The sequence below is a fragment of the Colias croceus genome, chromosome 6 (assembly GCF_905220415.1).
Source record: "Colias croceus chromosome 6, ilColCroc2.1".
In the NCBI taxonomy this organism is placed as follows: domain Eukaryota; kingdom Metazoa; phylum Arthropoda; class Insecta; order Lepidoptera; family Pieridae; genus Colias; species Colias croceus.
This window is the reverse complement of record NC_059542.1, coordinates 3,243,144-3,262,544: the sequence shown is the minus strand read 5'-3', so window position 1 is coordinate 3,262,544 and position 19,401 is coordinate 3,243,144. Positions and strand designations below refer to the sequence as shown.

The following is a 19,401-nucleotide window of genomic DNA, read 5'->3' as shown; positions in this document are numbered from 1 at the left end:
ATGATTTTTATGTAGTAGACCCTATATGGTACAGCTCTGAGACTTATAGGTCGTAAACTATTTTTTATATCACTAACACAATTAGGGTGTCCTGGCACAACAAAATTTGTCAGCTAGTATCCTATATTTTAAATTTATTCGATTAAACATAACCGAATATAGACAAAAATGAAAAATTTTATTTTCTGTTTTACAGTTAGAGCGGAATATAGCGTGTGCGAAAATTCCGGTTAACCTTTCCAATCATCGTGTATGACATGCGATGGAATCGAGTTAATACGATTTTCATTCGAACCCCGACGGTATTGGATCTATAGCGTATAAAAACTGCATTTTCTTTGGTATTAGATTTAAATAATAGGCTTGTTCATTGACGAAATTACAGTCTGGGACTACATTTTGAAGTTAGTTACTTGGTTATTGAAAATATACGGTGTTACTTTATAATAATACAGTATTATTTTTAATCTTTGGTTATTTATTTGAACTAATAAACTTATTTTAATCAAGCCGGCTCGTGTCCGCACTCAGGAATAATTTAGCTTTCTTAATGCCGAAAAAAATGTTAAAACAGGTCCAAAGTTAAATCGCTATGAACAAAAAAAAATACATCTTTACAGTATTAGTATGAAAATACCCTTGTGCTCAAGCATAAATCATACAAACACACAAACAAATGTAGGAAACATTTGTTTGTGTGTTTACAAGTACATACCATCAACGTCCTTAGTGGGCGCAGCGTAAGTCGGTATCTTGACGTATGTGGCCGGCGTGTTGTGCAAACAGATTATCGGCAGACAACCTGTTGGATATTATTGTTCAATAGCTTTACAAATTTAGATTTATTAGTGTGAATTTTTAGGAAATATTGAGAATATTAATAATAATCCAATGAAAACAAAGATTTCGGAGCTTATCATGTAGCCCATGTAGGTACTCCTACTAAGTCACTAACTGAAAGGCAAAAGTGATTCTGTAAACAAATTGATATAATTTTTTTCACTAAAATTTATTGCTTAAAAAGTGGCACTGAAAAACAACTGATTAGGGCGCTTGTGCACTACAAGGAATTTAACTGTCCGGCATTCCGATTTTTTTACGGTCCGGTGTGGCATGAAAAAACCGATGAATTGCTTGTGCACCTGTCCGTCTTTACTCGGATCAGTGCGATATAGTTCAAGGAAGTTTAGCGGTATAATGCTATCGTAAATGATTGTTTTAGCATTTTACATGAAACGAGTAAAAATTAAAGAAGGTGAAATATTATATTACTTCGTTATAACATTTAAAATGCGTGTTAGATAATAATTATAGGTCAATGTATATAAAATAACAATACCGACTTCTCAAATCTCATTGCCAACTAAAAGAAAGTAAAACAAGAGCTTGCTTTCAATTGGTATATGCAGTAAAAAGAGTAAAATCCAAGCAAGTGGGCATTCGAAAACAATTATACCTACAGCGACTCGTAGAAACAAAAAACCATCCGGAATAGGGAAAAGTAAAATCTCGGACAGTAAAATTACGTATAGTGCACAAGCTAGTATTTAGATTAATGGCGTGCCATACCGGACCGTAAAAAATCGGAATGCCGGACCGTAAAATTCCTTGTAGTGGACAAACGCCCTTATAATACTAATACGCGTATCTGTTACACTAGGACAGCCAGGCGATCAGTTTCAGCCAGATCTAAAGAAATTTTTATTAGATTGTATCATGGATTGAACCCAGGTCTCTTCAATTCTAAATTTTAACTTTATAATAAAAATAATCGGTCATTACTCATACTTTATTTGTATATTGATTTATTGTAAGCAAACAAAAATCAAAGTTAATATTCAAAGGCTATTTATTCAACTTATCACGTTCATATACCATGCTAGTTATTGTTCATTCTATTTATACAAATATTATGTAAATTTTAATAACTCAGCCCCCGGAATCACAGACACAATAGAAAATCTATTGTGTCGTGGACCAATCGGGCCGCTCGGGGCTCAATCCGCTCAATGGGTTAAAGAAAATTCGTATATTAGACTAAGGTAAATTTAAAGCGTATATTATTATGTTCTTTATAATGATAAAAAAAAATCTTTCTTGTTCTATATATGTAGGTTAACTTTCAAGTTTATTCGTAACAAACTAAAATAAATCTAATCTTTCCTCCCAACTTTCGACAGCTCTTATTAACATGAATATACTTCTAAATGAAACAACCCTATCAAATATCCACTAATATCTCACCTCTATCCAACAAATGCACCACAATTCTCGAACAGTCGCTGGTGATCTGCAGGTCGAGGAGCGGCACGTGCAGCGCGAGTGACGTCAGCGCGAGCCCGCGCTTCGTCTCCCATATTATTAGCGTTTTGTCTTCCGCGCCTGGTGGAAATGTATACAAAAAGTAAATAATTAATTAGTAGTAAGTATAGAGAAATACTACGAACTATGGACCTCATTTGCAATTGAAATGTTGCAGGTGTGAGAAAAGAAAAATATATCACGATGAAAATGATGAAGGTACAGTAGATTATGTATTTTAATAAGATGTAATAAACGTGAACTGTGTCCTTTGTTGGAAATTCTATAATAAATAAAATAAAATAAAAGTAAGTAAGGTAAGTAAGGCTCGTTGGACGTTATGTGCCATGAAGAACAGCATCGTATGATGGTTTTACATTACATCGATATACATATGTTATATAAAATAAAAAGAAAATATTAATCGAAATAGGTAGGTACTTAAACAACCTATTCAATCTATAAAACTTTGTGCAATGCGGATTAGCCATAGACACATACCTAAAAAGGAGTATCCCAATGCTTTACCAAGGGCGAAACAGACAGACAGACTTTCGCATTATAATAATATTATACAATACGTTCGCTATACTTTATACTAATAATAACATGGATTGCAAAATGACATTATGATCCAATTGCTTATATGCAATATGGCTATCAGTCACTTTATCGACCACTAACTTACATCTAAATATAATTATTACACTGGACAATGTAGTAATTACGCTTAGCTCAGTCGGGATGTGCTTTATAGTCCATCCCATAACCACAAGATGGCTAGAGATGCTTGAATAATTGACCCGTTTACTGCTTTGCTATGCAATGTTACCCAGAGCGTAATATGTGAATTAGTTCTCACTTCTGAGTATTTCCATTTCACACTAATGTATAGTTGTAAGTCGTAAGCAACGTAGGTACTGTATCTTAATCGAAGTGAGAGTACTAGAAAATTCTAGAAATTTAAGATTACTTTCTTTATATGGATTATTTTTGACCGAATGTATTGACACCAGATTGATTCTAGAAGAAAGTCTTCTTGGTTTTTACCTTGTAATATTCTTTAGTATAGGTAGTTTTTTAAATAATATTTTATATGATCCATTTTTTATAAATATTTATGTATTATTTTTCGTGTTTTTACAAATGAATAAACCTATGCTTACGTCGGTATCTTTTTGGTAAATAAAATAGTAAAAATATTATAGTTTCGATAATTTTACTTCCAATATTTACTTCTCTCAAATTTATTACTCAATAATGAGTGTTCCTATGATTAGGAATACAATAGAAAAGTTTGACGAATAAAAAAATTTAGTTATGTAAAAAAATGTGACCATGAATTTATGGAAATATGTACATAGAGCACAAAACCAAATGTGCACAAACAAAAAATATTGCGATTGCTATTGAACTTCAATTAGTAGATCATGAATTTCATTTGACTTTTAAATACGATCCTCATAATAATTAATAAGCATTTAAATTAGAATTTAAACAACTAGAGGCACGATTATTGACTTGGTAAATAAATATTTTTTTCATCGCGACAGTGGGATATTATTATAATTCATATCTTTATGACATAATTAGAACAACAGATTTCTATCAGTTGGTATAAATTATGATATTATTAATATTTGGATATACGTTTCATGAAAATAAAATCTTATACAAATAGGTATCTCTATAGTCATGATAATATCTATAAAAGGAAAAGGAGATGAAGGAATTGTAAGTTATGGTCTATAGAGGATTATTATATTTTACTACAAGTATCTGCACATTCTTATAATAATCCTACAACATTATCAAGGATTCTCAAGGGAATTAAATTAACCCTTGATGTAAGGGTCTTAAGTGCTTCTCCGACGTTGAATAGACTGCGAGAAAATTAAATAAATGAGTCCGAGATTCACTGCGAATGAATATTTCCGTCTAAATTTTATCAAAAGAAACTTCCACCATCTAAATTTAAATATGAATCGTTTAGATATACCTATTAGATATACGATAAAATTTTGTCCGGAATTTGGTAAAAATATATGGGAATTTTTAATATGAACAGGAAAAAAAACATTATTTATCGACGTAGATTTATTGCATATGAGTTGCGTGACAGGGGTATAATTTATAACCCCTACTGCTTTATTGCGTATTTACAAGAAATGATTCGTTAAGGAGGGCCATAAAACTAAGGTGAGCTTAGTGGGAATCGTTAATGGCAACATTTTTCTTTCCTTGCAAATATCATTATTTATTTATTTATTTATTCGAAAACTACACAGCTTACAGTTTGACTTAATCTACTTATATCTATGATACAATACGCCAATTACGAGTTTTACAATTATTACCAATTATATGTATATTCAAAACAGTAACTTATTAAAGAGTGGTGAGTTGTGTGTGTGGGTGAGTGCGTTTGGGTGTGTTTGTGTGTATGTATGTGTGTGCGTGTGAATGATTAAAATGTGTTAGGTACGTTTGATAATATTTTAGTTACATTGGATTTAAAACGATTGCGAGGACTGTTAAATATGTCAAGAGTAGAAAATTTTTCATTGTATATCGAAGGTAGGCGATTAAAGAGTGAGTTCTTCATATATTGATTTTTTGTACGTGGTATAAATAATAAAGGAGTATTACGTGTTCGAGTTAGAGGGGTGTTAAAATATATATTTTCTGTTATTTGGGGGCAGTCTAGTTTGTTGTTCAGGAGATCATAAAGAAACATAATATCTGAAAGAGTACGTCTGTCTTCGAGAGTATTCATTTTAAAGAAAATGCAGCATTCTTTGTAGTCCTTAAAGTTATGTTTTGCTTTAAAGCTAAGATGCTTCATAAATATCTTTTGTATTTTTTCTATTTTTAACCGACTTCAAAAAAAAGGAGGAGGTTATCAATTCGGCCGGTATATTTTTTTTTTTATGTATGTACACCGATTACTCCGAGGTTTCTGAACCGATTTACGTGATTCTTTTTTTGTTCGATGCGGGATGGTGTCGAATTGGTCCCATAAAAATTTTATTCGGATAGGCCCAGTAGTTTTTATTTTATGTCTATATATTTTTTAAAAAATGGTCGCCATATTATGCTTCCATATTCTAATATACTTCTGACGTAACTATTATATAGCATTTTTAAACACTGAGAGTTTTTAAAAGGTTGACTTGTTCTTAGGATGAAACCAAGGGATTTGTAGGCTTTACTGGACATGTACTCAATATGGGCGTCGAAGAAACATTTATCGTCCAGAAGGATGCCCAGATCCTTTACTGAAGTTGTTCTATTAATTAACTGATTATTGATACTATATTCAAATAAAATAACGTTACGTTTACGAGAAAAGCTTATGGTTTGGCATTTTTGAATATTTACACCGATGTTATTAATTTTAAAATATTCTCCGAGATTATCTAGATCAGATTGGAGTAGATTACAATCGGCGGCACAAGTTACTTTACGGAAAATTTTGTTATCGTCGGCATACAGTAAGCAATTTGAGTTCTTAATACAATGTGTTATATCGAAAAGGAAAATGTTAAAGAGTAAAGGGATATATGGGATCCTTGCGGAACTCCTGAGGTGACGTTTATGAAGTTAGATTTATGACTTCCTATGACTACTGCCTGACGGCGGTTTCTAATGTAAGATATGACGGAAGAAGGGCCCAAAGGCTATTTTTAAAAAGAGTGACGTCAGCAATTCTGACGTCACCATCATCAGAGCAGGCGCTCATACTCGAAGTAGAACGCCTGTGGGTATTTTTACTGCCCTTTTATTCCACGTCGTAATTACAGAGAGAGCTCCGAACGCTCCAACGGCCGGCGCGTGAATGTGCTCTGTGCCGTCGGACGCTCGTATTTAAATTAAACCATGACTCACAAGAATTAGTTTGAGAGTGTTGCCACTCTAATTTTTGCAATGAATTTTTATCATTTTTAACAAACATTAATTATTTCGTTAATTTAACCACTTATTTAAAAAGATTTAAGTAAACTTTAGCTAGTTATAATTATTTAGTAGTTTGACGGTAGTCGTTTATTGTCGTTGCGCCGACACGGCCATACTGACAGGCGGTGCGCGCTCTGCACCAGCCTCGTTGTAAAAGTCTGTAACAATGTCAAGTTATAATCTTGGCATGTTTTTTGTCGGTTCTCGGAGAGTCTCGAAGGTTCTCGTAGATTTCTCGGAGGTTCTCGTAGATTTCTCGGAGGTTGGTTCTCATAGATTTCTCGGAGGGTCTCGTAGATTCTCGGAGGTTCTCGAAGGTTCTCGTAGATTCTCGGAGGTTCTCGAAGGTTCTCGTAGATTTTAACTGTTTTATTAAGAAATCAGTTTTTTGCACTCACATTATTTAATCTAAGAAGCTAATCATGTTCTGACATGAAATAATGACAACTATTCATCCACAAAATACTAAACCAAAGTTACGTCTAACACGGCCATATTGACAATCGTACGTCCTCGTACGCCTTTTCTCGTATTACAATACTACGGTAGTTCATCTCGGGATTTCAAAAACACACTGCCTCGGCCACACTGACCTTACATAACACTAAACACTCCACATGACAGAAGCAGTCCGTTCGCGTATCATGCGACCAACACCTACTCATTTGTGACATAGGCAGATTCTCGAAGGTTCTCGTAGATTTCTCGGAGGTTCTCGTAGATTTCTCGGAGGTTCTCGTAGATTTATGCTTATCACAAAGAGAGGCGCAGATAGCACGCACAATTCCTTCGATGAACCACACTCCCGTTACAATAATCCACGTAACAAACTTTTACTTTACACAACGCACGAGAAAAACACAAACGCCAGTATGCCGTTACAAAACTACGTAAACGTTTAAAATTTAAAAAGAGTGAGCTTGAATTCTATCCAACTTCTGATGACGGAAGAAGGGCCCAAAGGCTATTTTTAAAAAGAGTGACGTCAGCAATTCTGACGTCACCATCATCAGAGCAGGCGCTCATACTCGAAGTAGAACGCCTGTGGGTATTTTTACTGCCCTTTTATTCCACGTCGTAATTACAGAGAGAGCTCCGAACGCTCCAACGGCCGGCGCGTGAATGTGCTCTGTGCCGTCGGACGCTCGTATTTAAATTAAACCATGACTCACAAGAATTAGTTTGAGAGTGTTGCCACTCTAATTTTTGCAATGAATTTTTATCATTTTTAACAAACATTAATTATTTCGTTAATTTAACCACTTATTTAAAAAGATTTAAGTAAACTTTAGCTAGTTATAATTATTTAGTAGTTTGACGGTAGTCGTTTATTGTCGTTGCGCCGACAGATATTACCCATCTAAGCAGATTACCCTTAATACCTACAGCATTTAGTTTCCCGGCGAGAACATTATGGTCTACTCTATCGAAAGCCTTTTCGAGATCGGATTAGGTAGGCTATTTTACTTTCGATCATTATACGTTACCCACAAACTATGACCGAAATGTAATTAATACACTTTGATTCAATGAGCAGACTTTCAAAACCAAAATAATTATATAAGATGTATAAACTTCATTATATTATTAAAATAATCTTCATGTTCAAATTCATAACTAAAATGTTCTTACTTTTGTTTCTATAAATTTTTACTTGATTTAAAAGAGGCGAAGAAAACGTTTTAACTATTACAGTTCGCAAGAGTTTTAAGAAATAAAAGTTATGAAAGATTTATCGTCTCGTTAACTCAAATTCAGTTCTGTCACGATATTTTTGTTCATTTTTTCTAGAGTATGAATTGGATTTTTTTGCTTGCTGTTTCCATTTTGAGAGTGGTTGCTAACTATATTGAATCTAAAATATGCTACAGAAATTGGTAGATTAAGCTTGAACATTTTTAGAATATATCTTTAGAGATAATTCAGGTAATAGGACTTGCGGATGGTGATAATCCCAATAATGTGTCTTCAAAAATATTTATTAAGTTATAACATAGATTAATTGAATTATCTTAATGCCATTTTAAACCAAAGGATCTTTAATGGGACAAAAGATTTTTTTTTATTATCCTACATTCTACCTACACACAAAATAAAAAGTCCTGCACTCAGCCCTAAAAATATATATCTATACCTAACACAACCGCACTTATAAAATGAAAAGCAAAAATAAACTCACCAGAAACCGCAATAGTGCCATCTCCAGTGACCTTAACACAGGTCACTTTGCCCAAATGCCCCGACAGAAGATGTACATCAGAGCCCGTGTTGATATCCCATACGATAAGGTTGCAGTCCCATGAACCGGAGACCACTTGGGTTTTGTTCGTGATGGACACAGCTACACAGGTCACTATATCCGAGTGGCCTACTAACACCTAAAATTAAATTAATACTTAAGTTTGCAGAAGTAGGATAATATGTAAGGCTGGCCTTACACTACCCAAATCCCTGTACGAACACAAACTCTTATTTCAAGATATGATTGCCGGTAGTGTCTAATACATAATTATCAAAAAACTCTAAATCACGCAGTTTAACATGTCTTCATATCATCGATTTGCAGTACAACTGAAGATGATCACAATCTTTATTCCGGTGTGTCACATAAGGAAATGTAAAAGATAATCCAAATTAATAATCTAAGCCCGCCTCACTGCTGGAATGTTTCTCAGAATTCTGAATCTCAAGGCTGTTAGATTTTGTTAAAGAAAGAAATGTATTTCAAACTTTTCATAAAAGGACTAAAAAACTTAGCCCACAAAAACAGATTTCATGCAAAACAATAAAATTAAATTTTTAATGCTACTTCTGAATTCTGAATATAATTTGTTACGTTTAACTTCAGTTATGACTTGAAATCATTTGAATAGTAAAATAAGAAGACAAGAGTAAAGAGGGTAAGTCGTAGATTGCAGGAAAAATGTGAGTGCTTTTCTAGCAAGACAGTCTTAACTAAAATGAATAATTGAACGGAGCATATAAATATTTAGTACGTGTCCGACTTGGGAAATATACTCTGATTTCCAGTTATCTGGATTCATTCGACCAGTTGAAAAGGATTGAGATATCTCCATTTTTCTAAAATAATTCTCGACGGACTACGGAGTGCAGTTTATGATCGAAGCAGTGAATTGTGTTTTATAGCGCTAAGGACTTAAAGTCACTGATGTGTTTTCAAGATTTTTGATGGATTTCCTTCCGAACTGTAGATCTTTGTCAAAAATACAGTATTATAATAGATAAGCAATGCAATAAAAATATCCATGAGCAATCACGATACCTGAAAGAAAAAATCACTCATTTTGTTTGATCGAATTGGTTGAATCAATATTTTTCTGGAAATTAACAAAGGTGACACCGTACTAACTGAACTTTTGTATGAACTTTCTTTGTCCTCATTTTAAGTCACAGTGGTGTGATTTGGCGAAAATTTGTTGGGACTCATATTTTTCCAGTTGCCATAATAAAGACTTAAAAATTATTTATTATTTAATTTCAGTTCGTCTTCACAAAATTTACTATTCTAACCAACACTACATTTAATAAATCCTTGGCTTCTCTATCTATTAATACTTTATCAAAGAAGCTTCTATAAATTTCACCTTTGTAATCCTATTAATTAATTTTCACGCTGTTCATTGTCGTTGTTCGAACCATTTATGCGCGGGTCTTTACTTAATTTAATTAAATGTATAATGTATTTAATAAATATACAGATTACCTATTTTAGCTTATATTCACAGCAACATTGTTAAGATTTTAAGACACGATTTTCGTTATTACATTCTATTTTTCTGTAAAAGCTCCATTCTAATTTCTTACCAAACACGTCAGTCTGCTTACGCTATAATAATTAACTTTTAAACACATACTCCTCTTCGGGTATATACTTTTTTAATTTTTATAAACATCATTTATTTACTAAGCAACGTTGTCCATCAATATCTTACCAAATGACTTAACATAAAGTTAAGAAAACAAACGAAAAGAAAAAGGATAATAATAATTTCTAATATTCTGTCAAGTTGGGTCTTGGTAAAAATAAAAAACTGGCCGTCTCCCTCCGCGAGCGCCCACACTTTTTTAATGCATTACCTGTAGAATCCTGAGCCAATAACTCACCTGTGACAACTTGCACCCATCGAGTTTCCACACCTTCAGCGACATGTCCATAGAGCCCGTGACCACGTGCTGCGAGTCAGCAGTTAGCGCTACACACGTGACGCGCTCCGCGTGCGACACCCCGCGCCGCTCCTCACCGCTGTCGCCCTCCGCGAGCGCCCAGATACGGACTGAGTTCTCGCCTTCGGATAGCACCTGGGGCCGTAGACAAAGTAATTATTAAAAAACGATAACGAAGTTAGAAAAGGCAAAAATGAATGGGATTGACAGTACGCCGCGCTAGATCACGTGGTCTATCTAATGTCAATCCCATACATTTTTGCCTTTTCTAACTTCGTTATCGTTTTTTAATTGTTACTTTGTCTAAGGCCCCTGGATAGACATTTAACATGTTACAGTTAAAACGCTTTTAAGCATAGCTTCTATCACGGACCTTGAGCGCGGGGACCGAATCAAGAAATTCCGTATCGAAAAAACCTCACGCTCCCCACTCCGACGGGCAGAGGTGTGGCTTGAAGGCATAGCATGCAATAGCTTTACCGCGGCAGTCCCCGAGTGCCACACGTCTTTTTGAAGTGAAACTTCTTTATCGGGGTTGGAAAAAAATTTAGTGTTACATTTTTCCGTTACGCGCCATCTTTTTCTTATCCCTACCACGCGTGATTCGACGTATTTCTGTAAAGTTGCATATAGTAAATTATATTTTGAAAAATAAGGTCCTAAAGAAGTTTCACTTCTTACGTGTGTACACTAGTACACGCACACATTTTTTTAGTTATAAAGATTGTTGGTTCCATAGATATAAGAGTAACAATGTACGAGTTCAATATATATTCCTTTGCAATATACATAATATGGTTACACTTGTCATTAATGTCGACAAGCATCGACACCGATACCACACCACTACACGGCTAACAGGGTCGGATCCTCGTGCTTTCCAATAAGTATCGCATCGCATTAATGTTTTTTTATCATAATCTATACATGTATATCAATATCCAAAATACATATTATAATCTGTGAATTGATTGAACCACTCGAAAAATTATTTAACAAGCGGGAAGTTAAGCAGGTTTGTATCTCTACATTTTTGGTTTAAGTTGAGTATGTCCAGGATGATAGAGAGCCAGTAAACCGTAAAGTCCAAATATTATTAATCACTACACATAACAAAGTCCCGCACTACAACTATATAAACTGCAAGAGCGAAATTTCTACATCTAAATTGAATAACATCAAGAATACGATATCATTAGATTTAATAGTACTCTAGGATGCTATTGAAAATAACGTAAGTACCCTCCAAGAGCATCTTTGCTAGAGAAAACTTTATTGGTATCCAATGTATTGATGGAACTTACAAAAGAAATCTACTTATTGTTCTCAGAAGTCGATAAAGATATTTGAGAGGCAAATTGTTCCCTGTCTGGGAAAGGGCTTATTATTTCTTTACATCTTCGGGCATCTAGCTATCACGAGAACGAAGATTGAACCCTAAATAACGAATTTAGGGGAGCGTAAATTGTTTTGCTAGTGACAACATTTTTTCACGCGATGGGATTTAAAACAAATCCTAACGAAATCTCAAAAGAGGCACGTTTCAATCGATTCAAGATCCAATGAAGTAAAGAATGAGATTTTTTGTATTTTGCTATTTATTCAACACCCTTTTGTTATCTCTGCAGATATGCGTGTAAATATTGAGATTGTTTTTCGTTCTTTATTACATTGAGATCGGATTCTAACAAAAGAATGATCTTTTTATCGACAATTTTTCAAAACAATCCTGACACACGATATACCTAGTGTAATTTTATCGCGTTAATTGATTTAAACTTTAACACACGCGGGAATTGAACTGTAATTGTGCTATATAACAGTATTTCTTAGCTGGTACCTAATGCTATTCTTATGGTGTTACATACTTACATGTTTAGCGAAGTGGCATGTGAAATATATTGTGATGTGTGGCTATGGCGTATGGCGTATGGAGTGTGGCGTTTGGCATGTGGTGTGGGGCGTACGGATTTAGCCTTGTGGCATATAGCATATGGCATGCGGAGTGTAGCGTATAACATGTGGCCTGAGGAATACCAGTAGGTAATATGTGCCTTTTGGCGAATGTAAATGATCAGTCTGCCAAAGCATGAGTGTTTTTTTTATATGCGATATGTGATGTTCTACGCAACATGTGTAGTGTCTACATAGTGTCTGGTGTGGTACTTACTAACGAATGTTACCTATATGTGTACAATTTGATGTGTATCATAGTGTATGTGCGATATATTACTGGATGTGTGTGTGTGTGTGTGACGTCACTCACCGCATACTTCATGTTGAGCGTGACGTGCACGTGGGCGGCGGGCGCGGCGGCGGACAGCAGCACGATGCCCGAGTCCACGAGCCACACGTGCACGCGCCGCGCGCGGTCGCCCGACATCGCGCGCCGGTTGTCCGACATCATTACGAGCGATTGGAGGGCTGCTGTGTGCCCCTGTTATGATTACGTGTAAATATACTGTCGGTTTTATTGCGATACGGCGCTCCGCGGTTTCACCCGCCTGGCTCCGCTTCTGTTGGTCTTAGCGTAATGATAAATATAGCGTGATAATAAGCCTTCCTCGATAAATGGGCTATCCAACACCGAAATAATTTTTCAAATCGGATCAGTAGTTCTTGAGATTAGCGCGTTCAAACAAACAAACTATTCAGGAAATATTAGCATAGATTAATAGTTTCATGGAGTTACTAGAAAAAGTCCCTAAGTATAACATCGCTGGGCGGGTCGCATGGAAACATGAATCGTTGACTCTAGCCCACACATTTAGTATAACGTAACTTTAATTTTCCAAGTACTTTATTTAAAAATTACAACATCGTACAAGAAATTAGTTGAAATTATGAACCAGTTGATGTATGTAATAAAAATAAACGCACGATTACATATTACAAACTAGTCGATATTCAAATAGGCGGCTGCGTAACAAATTGATGCGTTTGATGAAACAATCAAACGACATAAACTGTAGTTACATGGCACATGTTCCTACCAGTGTTCAGACTCGTCGAGATTATTCGACCGTAATGTACACGAGTACAGCAATTATAGAGAATGAGCAAGCAGCACGTGTATTTAAGTTATATAATATATCCTTATAAACTATAAATAACTAATGATGTCCATTCGGAATCGATTATTATCTGCTCTATTATATACAATACCAATAGTTAGTCCTTCCTCATTTTGCTCGAGATATGTTAATTCGAGATCATCAATAATTCTTATTTAAGTACCTACATAGGTACTTATTTAAAATTTTACCATCATATATTTAAATTTACAAAAACCAATAGATAGCAAACTGGTAATTCAGAAATTCCAAACTTTAATAATGCTCAAATTGGCGGTTATTACAGGCACGAGTTCCCGCAACTGCAGTAATAGTAATTAACGAGTGACCTACGGCTACGGTCGAATTAAAAGCCTTTGTAATATACAACCCTGTGGTAACATTAACCCGAAAATCTCATCTTGTATCACATTAAAAGCTTTTTCATAATATATAGAGAACATTAATGATTCAACTCTACCAACTAAAACATATTAAATGATGTATTATAGAAGCAAGATAAAAGGAGATTTTAAAACGATTTTTCTGCCACTAGAAGCTACAACAAAGGAACACTTAACGACCCGAAAAAGCCCTTCCTTTATTGTGGCTTTCCAAAGCGCTAAGAATCATTCTTTACATAAAGCATTTTTGAAATGCTCCACATTCTGTGATAAAGAGGTGAGGTTCTATTTTGTTGAATAATAGAAGAAAGCGTAACTCTTATATAAGAGTAACTTTGTGACCTCATTAAATGAATAGAATGTTACTTTAATACATTTTTATGATTCAAAGTAACTCACAATAGAACATTACAAAACTTAAAAGGCGGAAGAGTTAAAAAGACAGCATATTTTCCAGTTTTACTAACTTTTATTTCCCTTTGAAATTTTAATTGTTTTCAAGAAGTTAAATAAACTTTTCTGAATGTCAGAACTCCTACCTGCGGTGACGCGCGAACTACGCTTGTGTAAAGTTCCACGAGCGAACTGACTGAAGATAGTTTTTCCGACAGGACTTAAAACTTCCTACTACAATAAATTTGAGCTATTTAAAAAGCAGCCAAGCTGTTAGCAAAGTGCTACTTTAGCGAAAGTACTTACTACGGAATTCTTTTAAATATTCAGTGGCTTTAAAGCTCAGAGTTAAGACTGAAAAGCTTAGCTAGCTTAGCTTAGCTTAGCTGAAACGTCGCACGTTAATGACGATTTATTACCGGACTTTAGAGATGAATAAGTAGAAAGAAATTAATTAGTTTGATTTCAAAGCGATTGTTCTAAATTTAAATAAAATTTTATTCCTATAGTAGTTTATAATAACATATTTAAGTAATCCTCAATAAACGCTCTTTTAGCTAAAAGTCACTTAAAGATAATGAGTGGAAACTGTCCCACCAAGATAAGGTAATTTCATAGTATAAAGAAAACAAGTAAGTTATCTTCGAACAAAGGTACATCGCGCCATTTGTATGTACGCGGCCTACTTGTTCTCTTTATACTATGGTAATTTTCTGTGTTCTTACAAACTTCTTATCTTATAAGTAAGCGAGTGGGAGTTATCCGCAAATTGCCAGACTACCACAGTCTGATCTTCTGATCCACTCAACACCAACAGGTTGTTAGGCGAAAAGGCAACGCAAGTAACGTGTCCCATATCAGCACTAAGAGTAGCTTGCACGCGAACCCTGCAGACTCTCACCAAAAGAAGTCTCCGTGTTCCTGCAAACTTCTTACCTTATAAGTCAGCGAGGGCGAATTATCCGCTAATTGCCAGACCACAACCGTTCTGTCTTCCGATCCACTTAACACCAATAGATTGTTCGGTGAGAAGGTAACACAAGTAACGTGTCCCATATGAGCACTAAGTGTTGCTTGTAAGCGGTGTGTAGAGAGTTGCCAGACTCGCACGAGACCACGTGCACAACCGCTGGCCGCGAGTTGTCCGTCCCGGGATACTTCGAGACAACTGATTGGGATCAGCTCGCTTTGTTCCGCCTGTAAATATGCAACTCTTAAATATACTAATAAAAATTACAAAGCTAGTAAGCTTTGTATCGGCCAAATTGTATAATTTTTCTACCGGATTTCTAAAGAAAGTTCCCATGTCTATAGGCGGGTTTACAGAGAGCAAGCAGCCTCGCATTAACTTCATAGACGGATCTGCTTCGTCCAGAGGCTGCTTGCTTGGACCCGGCTAGTGACATTTTAACGCGGTAAAAAGGCTTTTTTCATTGCACTATCTAGCCTTCGCTCCAGATACAAAAATTTGCGATTTGCGAAACAGACTTTCGCATTTATATTGCAATATTAGAAGAAATTAAGATTATCAATTTAATTATAAAATTAGCTCTGGTTTAAAGTCTTGTCTAAATAAGGCGGTACTTATGCATCATTTGATAAAAATACTCAAACTTCAAAAAATAATACAAAATATAGTATCGTCGAGCTTCGAATAGGGTAGGACTTAAACGTGATATGAGCTTCGAATAGGGTAGGATATCTACGGACTCAAATCCTCAAGAACAAAGGATGAATATTTTTTTCTCTTTTCATATTATAATAAATGATTTAGGATAACATGTCACGTATACTTAAGCTCCCGGAGACAAGAAAGCCCAAAAATATATCATAATAATATGAGAAAATTCCCGTTTTCTTTCAACATTATTTATTATTCATTATTATCAGATAAAAAATAAACCCAGTAGGTAAATTGATCATAAATAAAGCTATTTCATAAATAGTACATTTGTTGTAGTGCATATATGATGATACTTCTATATTGCAAACTTATTGCAAAGAATCAGATAAATTGGAATTCACCTGACTAAATTCCATTTGCTGAAAAACGCTATGAATCGAGAATCTGTTGTTTTTGATGACGTCGGTTATAATACGTTTTGCTAGTTCATAATAACGTATAATTTATACGTAAATAAACTTTACCTTTAATTTCTTAAATAGAAACAATGTGCTACAAAAACCTGTCTTTCCAATCCCAATTCCAAAACTGATCTTGTCAATCCAGTCTTTTGTCACCACAAATCGATAGGAGTATTGTTGATATCAATTCTACTACCGCTGATAAATTATAAACCAAAGTCCATTTACATTTAGCCACAGAAGGGTTGTCTGTGCACGAATATCAAACTTTATGAATATGCCAGGGAATAAGAGGTCAAGTGTCAGATCAAGTAGTCTCAAGCTAGACACTTGACCCCGATGCATAATTTAATCTTGTAGAGTGTATGCGAACAATGAACTAAGTATAAAAATAATTGACAATAGAAATAGACTATACGTCTGAGAGATAAACCAAAAACAATATTATAATCCTAATCAATCAAATTTATTTTATTTCACCTGATTGTAGTGATACAGATACAGATAGGTATAATAAGTCGTAATAGCAAAGGACCAACAAAAGACTACCTATAAGATATTAAATTATAACAACTGGACTTTAGGTTACATACTAGGATTTTAACATACTGTATTATATTATGTTCTACTGTACCTGTAATAGTGAGATATTCGTTGTAGATTTAGTCTGCCGCCTCTTCATTTGTTTCGTAGGCCTGAAGTTCGTTAGGTTGTCTTCGGTATGGAATGAATATATTGTCACTCGATTGCCACCTAGAAACACAGGATAGTTAAATATACGTCTTACAAAAAACATACACCAATATACGTCTTACAAAATGAGATGAAAAGAAGAAATTTGAAATTTGAAATTTCGTGAAATTTTCATAATATGAAAAGAGAAAAAAATTATCTTTATAATGATCTTTTTCATTGTCTGGCTAAATTCGATGTGACCTGAAAGATAAACAAACAAAAAGAATCTAAAGACAATAATGCTTCTGATTTTAGCCTCAATATCTTGTTTTCTCAATTGTAGCATAAAGCCTCTATTAAAAGCCGATTACACAAATTGCATGTTTCGATAAGTTGGCACCGGAAACCAGGGAGATAATACCGTCAGCAATTCGGGACATTTCTCTGCAATGCAGCAAGATTCAATGGACTTTTGTAGTTAAGATAAGACGTATATTTTGATAACTGTTTCTTCAGATTTTTTGAAAAGAAATTTTTGCTAACAAAAATGTATAACGGAATAACACGTTATTTCTATAAATGTGGATCGTTATACGTATTTCCTTTGTGGGGGCTTTTCGACCGCCGGCGGCGCCCGTGGTTTTCCATTAATAGGTAAAAACCTTTCAAGACAATACAAGATCCGGCTTTTTGTTGTTCAAATTGCATGAAATAATACAAGGATTTATAATGGTTTCTATTGTGTTAAAAATATCAGTGATAAAAGGACAGACAAAACAATAATGAGTAATTTTTAAGTCATGTGTTGATAGCCATGGCTCTTTTAGGAAGTTTTGCATTAGTAGGGTAGATGGAAAATGCGCAACATTTCAGTTACTTATCACCAAAATAACTGAACAAATTCTGTAGATTGGCAAAGTAAATTATATGGATACGAATAGCGACCTTATCCCGATACACACAGGGTGCACTCACCGGCGGCCAGCAGGAAGTGGTCCTGGTCGGCGATGGCGAGCGCGGCCACGTCGTGCGCGGCGGCCAGCGTGCGCAGCAGCTGTGCGCTGTGCAGGCTGTACACGTATATGCGCTGGTCTGCGCAAGCTACTGCCGCGCGGGACGAATCGTGCGCCACGCAGAAACATTTCACCTGACCAGCGTTATAATCAATCTTTATTTATGCATATTTTATTAGAATTTCAAATGCATGTTTAAGCAGTTGTGAGTATAGACACACTTTCCAAATTATTTACAAATTACTGTTGTTTAAAAAACGCCTCGGTAAGCTAGGCAATGGGAACAAAATTAGACAATTCAATTTTCTAAAAATAATGTCCTGTATTTTTTTCTGTAGTATTTCAAGTTTAGGAGATATAACGTGAAACTCTTTTTCAAAAAGTGTGGCCGTGGAACATAGGTCACGACCCCACGAACTTGGAGTTAGCTTAACAATTATTAATAAGGTACCTAACTATCAAACGACAAGTTACCAACATACAATGTGTCAATTAGAATTATGCCAATACTAGGTATTGGCATAATTCTTACCTAGTATTGGCGTAATTCTAATTGACACATTGTATGTTGGTAACTTTTATGTAAATACATAAATAATAAATAAAAAATATAAAATAATAAATAATAGTATACATAAATTAGCCCTCGACCGGAAATGCTTTCCTTTCCGTAAATAAACCCTTAACTTTACTCAACCTATAATCTATATTATTCAGAGCAGAAACATTTCCCAATTAAAAACAAACTGTCAAAAATGTATCCCACCAAAAACATTTTCATGTAAAATGTTGCCAAGACGAGCCCATATGACTCGCACTGTCAAAAAGTTATCAGATCTCATGTAGAGCGAAGCTTCTAACACTACACGCCCTAACTCTACAAGGCCTAACTTCACAAACTCTACACCTTAGTCAAAATATGTGGCTTGGCCATTTCGTTACATTCACATCGGCGTAAGGTGAAAAATTAATTCACTGTGCATTACTTTTGTGTTATACAATAGTTCTTGTAGTAACGAACGGCCAAGCCACATATTTTGACTAAGGTGTAGAGTTTGTGAAGTTAGGCCTTGTAGAGTTAGGGCGTGTAGTGTTAGAAGCTTCGCTCTACATGAGATCTGATAACTTTTTGACAGTGCGAGTCATATGGGCTCGTCTTGGCAACATTTTACATGAAAATGTTTTTGGTGGGATTTCATTTCTTTTTGTAAGTTGTTTGTAACAAAATTTTATAAGTATGTCGATTAAAGTTTTAATTTTTTTTTAACAAGGAGTACCTATACATATATATATCTAGGGGAACCAAGTTTTAGATTATTAGATTAGACCTCTAGC

The 19,401-nt window shown here is 34.9% G+C and overlaps 1 protein-coding gene across 1 annotated transcript in view; it reads right to left on the bottom strand.

Moving 5' to 3' along the window:
- Positions 1–19,401, bottom strand: part of LOC123692812 (protein qui-1) — a 124,100-nt gene that overhangs the window by 9,617 nt on the left and 95,082 nt on the right. Inside the window, exons 19-26 of the mRNA XM_045637608.1 lie at positions 18,029–18,200; positions 17,013–17,131; positions 15,230–15,490; positions 12,710–12,880; positions 10,384–10,578; positions 8,438–8,636; positions 2,245–2,382; positions 716–802 (exon numbers count right to left, since the gene is read on the bottom strand). Coding sequence (XP_045493564.1) covers positions 716–802; positions 2,245–2,382; positions 8,438–8,636; positions 10,384–10,578; positions 12,710–12,880; positions 15,230–15,490; positions 17,013–17,131; positions 18,029–18,200 — 1,342 coding nt within the window. The remainder of the gene's footprint in view (positions 1–715; positions 803–2,244; positions 2,383–8,437; positions 8,637–10,383; positions 10,579–12,709; positions 12,881–15,229; positions 15,491–17,012; positions 17,132–18,028; positions 18,201–19,401) is intronic.